Source organism: Cibotium barometz, chromosome 5 (genome assembly GCF_041138505.1).
Source record: "Cibotium barometz isolate CiBa-2024 chromosome 5, ASM4113850v1, whole genome shotgun sequence".
Classification (NCBI taxonomy): Eukaryota; Viridiplantae; Streptophyta; class Polypodiopsida; order Cyatheales; family Cibotiaceae; genus Cibotium; species Cibotium barometz.
In genome coordinates this window covers 53806566-53818175 of record NC_141050.1, presented here as the reverse complement: position 1 = coordinate 53818175, position 11610 = coordinate 53806566, and the positions used below count along the sequence as shown (strand labels likewise).

At 37.1% G+C, this 11610-nt stretch overlaps 1 protein-coding gene across 1 annotated transcript; it reads left to right on the top strand.

The window, feature by feature from the left end:
• Window positions 1-494: 494 nt before the first annotated feature.
• Window positions 495-1797, top strand: LOC147638643 (mitochondrial uncoupling protein 4-like). Its single transcript, XM_086798576.1, has one exon. The coding sequence runs from the start codon at window positions 741-743 to the stop codon at window positions 1698-1700; it is 960 nt and encodes a 319-aa protein (XP_086654702.1). The 5' UTR covers window positions 495-740; the 3' UTR covers window positions 1701-1797.
• Window positions 1798-11610: the final 9813 nt, after the last annotated feature.

The following is an 11610-nucleotide window of genomic DNA, read 5'->3' as shown; positions in this document are numbered from 1 at the left end:
GGTCTGACTTTCAATAGTAAATATATATACTTTATTGTTCCCCAAAAAAAAGATAACTTGTCGAAAGAGAGAGAGAGAGAGAGAGAGAGAGAGAGAGAGAGAGGAAATGATCAAATGTAAGCATGAGGAGAGAGAAAATGAAAGAGAGAGAGGATACAACAAAGGGTCTAGAATTGAGAGACCACTTCATATTATTAAGTACCAAGTCATAATCGCTGATGCAATAATATAGAAACTAGTTGTCAAAACAGCGTAAAGGCACGATGATAGTAAAGGCACGATGATATTGGTTGAAAACTTGAGATATGAATGGGACCTTTCACCTAGAAGACGGCCGACCATTCACTTTGGTAAAGAAGAAAAGATCCAAGAAATCTAGACGTAGGACAGGGAAACCTAAAGCAATGGCTGAGCGAAACCCAGGTGGCACCTGAAAGACCTGGCAAACCGTGTTCTTCTTCTTCGACGAGGACGGTGTAGCAGAAGACAACCTTCCTCACATGTGACCTCAGTCACTGGACATTGCGCGGCTGCCAGTTGTGGGCCACCATGGCCAGCACCGACGTGCAGTCGGGAAACACCACCGAGTAGGTATATATGGCTCCCCGTTTCTCCTAGTTCGGCATCGCCGTCTCCTAGCTTCCGCGATTCATTCTTAGTCTGTTCCTTGCATTTCCGCTCAGTCATTCTGATCTTTTCTTTCTCATTCCTTTGGATCTGATTGTTGTGCTGACCTCGCCATGGGTGTGAAGGGGTTCGTGGAAGGCGGCCTGGCCTCTGTCGTGGCAGGTTGTTCAACCCATCCCCTTGATCTCATCAAGGTCCGCATGCAGCTGCAGGGTGAAGTCCTCCCAGCTCTGGTAATCCATCCGCCGGCCGCAGCCCCTCTAGCCTTCGCTGCTGTCCCTTCCTCGTCCGGCCAAGTGGTAGCACCGCGTTTTACATCCGGCCCGATCTCTGTGGGCGTTCGAATTGCCCAGACAGAGGGCTTGCAGGCGCTCTTCTCGGGGGTGTCTGCCACCGTGCTCAGGCAATGCCTCTACTCCACCACGCGCATGGGCCTCTACGAAGTGCTCAAGCAAAAGTGGAGCAAGCCCCCTTCGGAAGGGGGTTTTCCCATGCTGAAGAAGATTGGGGCGGGGCTGATTGCGGGAGCAGTGGGCGCTGCCGTGGGGAACCCGGCCGACGTGGCCATGGTGAGGATGCAGGCGGACGGCCGCCTGCCGGTCCAGCAGAGGCGTAACTACTCGGGAGTGGGCGATGCGCTGTCCAGGATGGTGCGGCAGGAAGGCCTTAAGTCGCTCTGGCGGGGCTCCTCCCTCACCGTCCAGCGGGCCATGGTGGTGACCGCCTCGCAGCTGGCTACCTACGACCAGGCCAAGGAGAGCCTCCTCCAAAGCCGCGTGATGAATGATGGGCTGGCAACACATGTGGCCGCTAGTTGCGCAGCGGGGCTAGTGGCGTCCGTGACCTCCAATCCGATCGACGTTATCAAGACGCGCGTCATGAACATGAAGACAGAGGCCGGGCAGGAGCCCGCCTACAAAGGGGCGCTCGACTGCGCCCTTAAGACTGTAGAATCGGAAGGGCCTATGGCTCTGTATAAAGGGTTTGTGCCCACCGTGATGAGGCAAGGACCCTTCACCGTCGTGCTCTTCGTGACCCTCGAGCAAATTCGGCACTTGCTCCAGAACTTTTGAGCACCTGTGTGCTCCCAACCAACCACATTTTTGACACGCTCCCTTTTTTTTATACAAATAAAATATCACAACCATTTGCTTTTGGCCTTTTCACCAATCGCTTATTTTTGGCATGCGTTTAGAAAAACAATTTCTAATGTAAACATACTTACCCAAAAAAATAAATGCTAACCAAAATTATCTATATCAAATCTAAAATTTTAAAATTAAAAATTAAAAAATAAGTCTGTATCCCAATAACTATACTTAAACCAAACAATAAATGCTCATCCGAACATATGTACACTAAAATTAAAAAGTTTCAATAATATTTTTTAAAAATAATTTCAAATATGTTTCATAGTTAGATCCTTTGATGGTTGACCACAAAGCATTTTGATTGAACCATGTACAGTTCTTCAAGATCAAGAACATGACGTAAATTTCCTCTCTCTCCTCTCTCTCTCACACACACACTATACATCTCTTGCTTCTTTTTTTCTTCTTTCTCCCTTGTTTCATCTTTCTCTCTCTCAATACACACATGCACACACACACTACATATATATCTCTTGCCCCTTTTTTTTCTCCCTTCTCTCTCTCTCTCTCTCTCTCTCTCTCTCTCTCTCTCTCTTCAACATAGACACACATGTATGGAGAATTTTTTCTCTCCTTTAGCTTTAGATGCATTAAAAATAATATGTGAGAAAAATATAAATTCTCGCTCCTCTTTCGTCTATTTTACTCTCTCTCTCTCCCTCACACACACACACACACACACATTAACACAAATTCTTCTTCTTCTCTCTCTAATAGAGGCACCCTTTAATATTAGAGAAATTATTATCATTTTTCTACTCAGATTAAAAACACGAACTCCAACAGCACTTGAATTATTTCTTTCAAGATTCTCTTGTAAGATTCCTCCCCAGCCTCTCAAAATGTCCAGCATCTTCTCCTATAATCAATCCCTCTTTAGAAATATAAAAGACTTGTTTCTAACTGTTTTAACTTAGAGAGAGAAAATATTCTAGAGAGAGAATATTCAGATTTATAATATTTTTGGATAGAAAATTATCTCATCTTATTAAAATAAGTTCCCCTCAAACAGAAATTCAAAAAGAACTTTCCAATGTGCAATTGGAATTAATTAGAAATGGGTATAAAGGACCTTAGCCTAAGGGTCTAGATTTTCAGAAATTTTTGGATTATGGTCCAATTAAGGTTCCTATGGGCCAATAGCATCAATCCATGTATAGGGAGGAGATAAATCCAATTTGTAAAAGAAGATACCCAAAAATGAGTAAATGCTCACATAAGATGAAGAGTTGAAAATGTACAAGGTTTATTAGTAAAAAACTATGAGCAATATTAAAAATATGACATATGTAAGGAAGGGGAGTTCTTTAAAGGAGGTGCATATTTCACATAAGATGAAGAGTTGAAAATGTACAAGGTTTATTAGTAAAAAACTATGAGCAATATTAAAAATATGACATATGTAAGGAAGGGGAGTTCTTTTAAAGGAGGTGCATATTTCACATAAGATGAAGAGTTGAAAATGTACAAGGTTTATTAGTAAAAAACTATGAGCAATATTAAAAATATGACATATGTAAGGAAGGGGAGTTCTTTAAAGGAGATGCATATTTCACATGCTTGAATGAGTTTTAAACTCATAAAAATTGAGATATTTCATCTCTCCTCTCTCCTAATTCAAGTCTAGTTCCAAAAAGTTAGCTTAACTGACCTAAAAATGGTCAAAAATTGACCAAACTGATTTGGAAAATTCTAGAATCAGTTTGTTTGGTTAGGAGCTCAATGTTTCCTATAAATAGAAGCCTCCCCCCTGTTGAAAAATATATAGTGTTTATGCATCGTTACTCTACTCCACCTAAGCCAAGAACTGTGAATTCATTTAATAATTCACTAGTTTTTGGAGCTTCCCTCTTTCTTCAATCCCCATTAGTGGCTCCATCAACATACTTAACCAATTGATTGGTTGGGTGCCTCTACCGTGAACAAAGAATCAAGCAATTTGTAAGGTAATTAGTGAATATTGATCTTTTCTATAATTTCTCAATGTTTCTCTCTTCTCAACCCCTCTCAAGCTTGAGAAGCTTAATTGATATGTTTTTTTAAAATGCTATTGAAGTTAATTGGTGAATAGTAGTGAAGAGTTACATAATTTAATAAATGTTATTGAAGTTAATTCCATTTATGTTTAAATTCTAGGGTTTTTATGTAATTTCTCTCTCTCACTCAAGAAATGGTCATACTCATGACCCATTCTGAATCCAAATCAAGCTTTTCATAAAGCTTTTCCTTAATCCAAGATTAAGTTATGCTTAAGGCCAAATTAATGGCTTTTTTCTATGCTTTTAGTTTATGTATATTGATGATTCAATCCATTATGGATTAATGATCGAATTAGAGAATCATTTTAATTATTTCCTTAATGATAAGCTTTATCCCTTAGAAAAATTGAGATTTATCAGTCATAGCAGCGGAGCTATGGCAAAATTTTTATAAAAATTATGCATAAAATAATTTCATTCAAAGCATAAAAAGAGGACTTCCTACCATATTCTAGGAATTATCATCCTAGATTAATTGAAAGAATTTCATTATAATCATGGAGAAATTGAATTTTAATATTATGCATAAAGGATAAGTTTTTATATCAAACGTGTTATTTTTACCATTTTATTTCATGCATAGAAGTATGCATAATGGATAAATTTTATATCAAAAGTGTTATTTTTACCATTTTATTTCATGCATAGAAGTATGCATAATGGATAAATTTTTATATCAAAAGTGTTGTTATTTTTACCATTTTATTTCATGCATAGAAGTATGCATAATAGATAAATTTTTATATCAAAAGTGTTATTTTTACCATTTTTACTTTCATGCATAGAAGTATGCATAATGGATAAAATTTTATATCAAAAGTGTTATTTTTACCATTTTTATTTTCATGCATAGAAGTATGTATAAAGGATAAATTTTTATATCAAAAGTGTTATTTTTACCATTCTTATTTTCATGCATAGAAGTATGCATAATGGATAAATTTTTATATCAAAAGTGTTACTTTTATCATTTTATTTTCATGCATAGAAATATGGATAAAGGATAGATTTTTATGTCAAAAGTGTTACTTTTATCATTTTTATTTCATGCATAGAAGTATGCATAATGGATAAATTTTATATCAAAAGTATTACTTTTATCATATTGGATTTCATGCATAGAGGTATGCATAAAAGATATTCTTTTTATACTAAAAGTGTGATTTTCATCATAAATGGATTTTATGCATAACTTAGATGCATAAGAGAAATTCTTTGTAATTCCTACCAAATTGAATTTATGCATAAGAAGATGCATAAAAGTTTAATTTTTAATTCAAAGTGTCATTCTCATCTAAATTGAATTTATGCATAGGAAGATGCATAAAAGATTGATTTTTAATTCAAATGTGTCATTCTCATCTAAATTGAATTTATGCATAGGAAGATGCATAAAAGATTGAATTTTAATTCAAAAGTGTCATTTTCATTTAAAATGAATTTATGCATAGGAAGATGCATAAAAGATTGATTTTACTTCGAAAGTATTAATCTCCTTAAATGGAATTTATGCATAAGTAAATGTGTAAAGAAATCTTATATCAAATATAAGAATTCTCTTGTATTCTATAAATAAATATGAGATGTGATAGGATGTGATGTATATGGGTTGTGATAGGGCGAGAATGGATGTGATGTAAAAGATTAGATGTGAAGGCATATGGGGTTATATGGATGGGAATGTGGAAATGGATATATGTATGTGGATGAGTGGATGTGGAGATGGGAGTATGGATGTATGAATGTGAAAATGGATGTATGCATGAAGATGTATATGCATAGATGTGAATGTGGATGTAGATGTGAATGAGAATGTGGATGTGAATGTGGATGTAGATGTGGATGTATAGATGTGAATGGGAATGTGGATGTGGATGTATGTGAATGTGGATGTAGATGTGGATGTATAGATGTGAATGGGAATGTGGATGTATAGATGTGGATGTATAGATGTGAATGGGAATGTGGATGGGGATGTATGTATGTATGTGGATGTGGATGTATGAATGAGGACGTGATAGTGGATGTATGCATGTGGGTGTGGATGTATGGATGTGGATATGGAATGTGAATGTGGAATGTGGATGTGGATGTAGATGTGGATGTATAGATGTGAATGGGAATGTGGATGTGGATGTATGTATGTATGTGGATGTGGATGTATGAATGAGGACGTGATAGTGGATGTATGCATGTGGGTGTGGATGTATGGATGTGGATATGGATGTGTATGTATGAATGTGGATACGAGATGTGGATGTATAAATGAGGATGTGGAAATGGAGGTAAGCATGTAGATGTGGATGTATGGATGTGAATGTGGATGTGGATGTGGATGTGGATGTATGGATGTGGATATGGATGTGAATATATGATATGTGATATGAAGGAATCTGAAGTGAAGAGATGGAAAATGATGTGATTGGATGAGTACATATATAAATAGAATGTGGAATAAGTAATGTGGATTAATGAGGGATAATGTGGAAAAATGAGAGTTAATATAGAAACTGTATTTGTAAACTGTTGTAAATGCTGTTTGTAAATGGCTGTTTTATGTCAAGAATGCTGGGAAAGCATTTTGACCGTCTTGTGATTAAGGTCGTGGAGACCTAACTGTTAAAGTTGCAACTGCTGACGGAGAGTCAATGGAGGACGTCTCGCGTAGCAAGGTCAGCCGAGGTCTTGACCAGCCTCGGTTCGATTAAAATGGTGAGCTTCCGGTACGGTGGATGAGGGACCAAGGAAGCGGCCTATGAGTGAAGCGCTAGGTCACCTGCGAAGGATCCTACAGGGTGCTGACCATACGGTGCTCGGGCTCTGGGTTGCCTAGGATACCCACGCGTGCGTCAAGGAAGATATTGGAACAAGGAGTAAGAGTTGTTTTTTGAAACCAGGCATGGATCTGGTTGATTGACCTTGCTGGTCTTCAATGGATGAGTCCATGGCTCTTTATATGGATCTGTTGGTTGATCTTGGTGATCTTCAACGAGAGTCCATCTTGATAAGTGATTATATTGCCGAGTATTATGGACTAGGAACTATTGAAAAGGCCCCTGTGTGGACAGGTGGTGAGCGTTCTAGTTGCCAATGATGCCATAGATACTCTGATAAAGGAATGATGGGAAATTGAATCAACCGGATAAATTGGAAGATTGTGATCAGTGATACTATGGTTTCATTAAAAGATTGTTAGCTGATGTTGAGAAAAAGGCAATTTCATATTGGGTGTGTAAGTGGTGTGACTAGTTTTATGTTTGCATGAACTTCCGGCTAGGGGGCCTTGGAACTCTTTTCCTTGGTACCCGGAACAAAACCTAACCAAATTCCTAATTGGATCCCATCACTACAGTGGTTGGGCGGTTGGCTAACCCATGGGATCGGATGGGGTTAGGCTGGACTGATGGATCCGTAAATCGAGACTCAACTTTTGTTATTACGATAGATAAAGTAAATCCCGGACAGTAATTGTTCTATGGATAGGAATCAACGGCTGTGCCTCTTGAATGGGGAAAAAAGCGTTGATCCCAATGATCCAAGTGCAAGTTTCTTCCTTGATCTGATCAAGTATCTTGAAGATGCAATTGGATCAGCTTGATAAGAAATGATCTTGACTACGTTAGAGTAAAAAGTTTTCCTGGTGGAATCACCCGTGCTTTTCGGTAAAGGAAGTTTTTCCGGGTTCGGTTTTGGAACAACCGACGGATTAGTCTCTTATCCGGATATCCGTGGGTGAGGCCCCGAATGTGGGACCCCTGTCCCGCGCGAGAAGTGCTACTTCCGCTGCCAGTATCCTGAATCCGTTGCTCGGTGGGAATAGGGATCTCACAGTTGGTATCAGAGCCTTTGGCTAATAAAGATCAACTGAGAAACCAAATATGTCAAAAATTTATCAAGAAGCACAAAAAGGTTATAATTGTGTGATATAATTCATACAATTTGATATTCAAACTGCAATTCGTAATTTGGTAATTGGGTCTTCAGATGGAAATACCGTAATTATATAGAATCGCTGACTTGCTTGAGGCCTAGATATGATGGTATTTACCTTATAATTCCAAGGGCCGTGACTACCCGTATATACCGAGAGTATACTGTAGCTCTTTACTGACAGTATATACGAGTAAATCTAAGACTTGAAATTATAAGCGTTAATGCTATCCAGATGATGAATTCGAATGTGGTTGATATGATTTTTAATTCTGTTTGGAAACTGATGAAATTGATTTGGATTCTGATTGAAAAATGATGATTTCTGAAATTTAGTTAAAATGTAATAAGCTGAGCGAAACCACAATGAGGATGAATGGGACGAGTCCCAGTGATAATATTCATAACTGGAATGATAATAATGATTTCAACAAATCACTATGAGATTAGTGGATTGTGCTGTCAGATTGCTATTGTTAACACTTGACCCGTAGATCAAGTTAAGGGATGACAAATTGAGAACTTGCTTAACTGAAATTTTCGTGGAGGAATCTTCAGAAGGGAATTTTTCGGTCTAATGGACCATTATCATGTTAAAGATATGAATGATATGATTTGAATGAATTGTCATTTAATGATGAGTTCCATTTAGGGGATAATTATTCTAGTATTCTGTTGGGTTGACCAGAATATAAGGAACCCAGAAAAAAATTGGATCTTAAGAAAAAGAGTTGTCCTCTACCTTGCGAGATGAGGACATCTCACACTTTTCAAGTGGGATAGAATGTAAGATTCTCCCCCAGCCTTCGAGGTATACAGGAGTAAGAATCTCCCTTTCTGATCTTATAATTATTCTCTCTCTAAAATAAAAGAAAGATTCTGTTTAAAAAAGAAAGAACCTTTTCCCTGAATACTTCTCAAGAGTTCCACCTGTTTTAAGGATTCAGAACAATGAGTTCAGAAGTGAGAATCGATGTTTTGGATATCAAGGTTTTGGTCTTCATTCGAGTACGGCCCAAAAGAAGTTCTTTATCTCTTGGGAAGTATAAGAAGTTATCTCCCAGATATTGTGGACCAAAGAAAGTAGGTGATTTAGCTTACGAACTTCTTTTATCTCCTCATCTCAAAGTTCTGAATGCCTTCTATAGGAAAATGTGCCAAACCCAAATCATGGAACTTGACGGTAAAACTTCAGTGGCAAGTTACCGTTGGCTTCTAAGTTACGCTAGCTCCTTCCTTTATATAAGTCGTAACTTTTACTTGTCGTTCACAGTAATCTTACTCCCATCGATCTCCTTTCTTTCTTAATCTCCTTCATGGCTTGGCAACAAGAATTAGTTTTATCCATAATGATTCCTCACCTTCAAGATGCAAGTAAGTCTGTGAAGAAGGATTTTATAGAACAGTATGAGCGCTCACTTTTCCCTCACTTGGGAACTTCTGTAGCTCAGACCAAATGGCGGACCTATCAAGACATAACTAGGGTAACACCCTGGGGTCAGCAGCACTTTCGTAACAATGTCCGCTTAGCCATGGTTATTGAAGCTTTGGGTTTGGGTCCCCGATACTAATGCGTCATGAGATCAAGGCATCTTGGGTTTTCTGAGCGGGTCTTCTTACTGGCGTGTTTTCTTCCTCATGAGAAGATATGCCTTTACCCCGTTTTTGGCTTGCCTCTCAGAGGACCTTTTGTTAGATCACCTCATACCACTGAGATAGGTGCGGCAATAACCAACAGATTTATTCCCATAGATGAGTTACCTTATACGTGCGCAGCTTGTGAGTGCTGCTTTTGTGACCATATGATGGACGGGCTTATGGAAGTGTAAAGATGTTCTTCTATCTTTACTGTATATGTTCCGAGAATGAATAAAGTTTAAATCTTGTTCTTATCTTGAATCTTGCTCTTGTTGAGACTTTTTTCAATTGGTGGTTAATCTTAGTTAAAAATTTTCTCTCAGTCTCTTACTTGTGCATCTTGCGAAATTACCCCCAGTTTGTGAGATGAGGGCATCTCGCGTCTTTCAAGTGGGAGAGAATGTAAGATTCCTCCCCAGCCTCTCAAAATATCCAGCATCTTCTCCTATAATCAATCCCTCTTTAGAAATATAAAAGACTTGTTTCTAACTGTTTTAACCTAGAGAGAGAAAATATTCTAGAGAGAGAATATTCAGATTTATAATATTTTTGGATAGAAAATTATCTCATCTTATTAAAATAAGTTCCCCTGAAATAGAAATTCAAAAAGAACTTTCCAATGTGCAATTGGAATTAATTAGAAATGGGTATAAAGGACCTTAGCCTAAGGGTCTAGATTTTCAGAAATTTTTGGATTATGGTCCAATTAAGGTTCCTATGGGCCAATAGCATCAATCCATGTGTAGGGAGGAGATAAATCCAATTTGTAAAAGAAGATACCCAAAAATGAGTAAATGCTCACATAAGATGAAGAGTTGAAAATGTACAAGGTTTTTTAGTAAAAAACTATGAGCAATATTAAAAATATGACATATGTAAGGAAGGGGAGTTCTTTTAGAGGAGGTGCATATTTCACATAAGATGAAGAGTTAAAAATGTACAAGGTTTATTAGTAAAAAACTATGAGCAATATTAAAAATATGACATATGTAAGGAAGGGGAGTTCTTTTAAAGGAGGTGCATATTTCACATAAGATGAAGAGTTGAAAATGTACAAGGTTTATTAGTAAAAAACTATGAGCAATATTAAAAATATGACATATGTAAGGAAGGGGAGTTCTTTTAAAGGAGGTGCATATTTCACATAAGATGAAGAGTTGAAAATGTACAAGGTTTATTAGTAAAAAACTATGAGCAATATTAAAAATATGACATATGTAAGGAAGGGGAGTTCTTTTAAAGGAGGTGCATATTTCACATAAGATGAAGAGTTGAAAATGTACAAGGTTTATTAGTAAAAAACTATGAGCAATATTAAAAATATGACATATGTAAGGAAGGGGAGTTCTTTAAAGGAGGTGCATATTTCACATGCTTGAATGAGTTTTAAACTCATAAAAATTGAGATATTTCATCTCTCCTCTCTCCTAATTCAAGTCTAGTTCCAAAAAGTTAGCTTAATTGACCTAAAAATGGTCAAAAATTGACCAAACTGATTTGGAAAATTCTAGAATCAGTTTGTTTGGTTAGGAGCTCAATTTTTCCTATAAATAGAAGCCTCCCCCTTGTTGAAAAATATATAGTGTTTATGCATCGTTACTCTACTCCACCTAAGCCAAGAACTGTGAATTCATTTAATAATTCACTAGTTTTTGGAGCTTCCCTCTTTCTTCAATCCCCATTAGTGGCTCCATCAACATACTTAACCAATTGATTGGTTGGGTGCCTCTACCGTGAACAAAGAATCAAGCAATTTGTAAGGTAATTAGTGAATATTGATCTTTTCTATAATTTCTCAATGTTTCTCTCTTCTCAACCCCTCTCAAGCTTGAGAAGCTTAATTGATATGTTTTTTTAAAATGCTATTGAAGTTAATTGGTGAATAGTAGTGAAGAGTTACATAATTTATTAAATGCTATTGAAGTTAATTCCATTTATGTTTAAATTCTAGGGTTTTTATGTAATTTCTCTCTCTCACTCAAGAAATGGTCATACTCATGACCCATTCTCAATCCAAATCAAGCTTTTCATAAAGCTTTTCCTTAACCCAAGATTAAGTTATGCTTGAGGCCAAATTAATGGCTTTTTTCTATGCTTTTAGTTTATGTATATTGATGATTCAATCCATTATGGATTAATGATCCAATTAGAGAATCATTTTAATTATTTTCTTAATGATAAGCTTTATCCCTTAGAAAAATTGAGATTTATCAGTCATAGCAGCG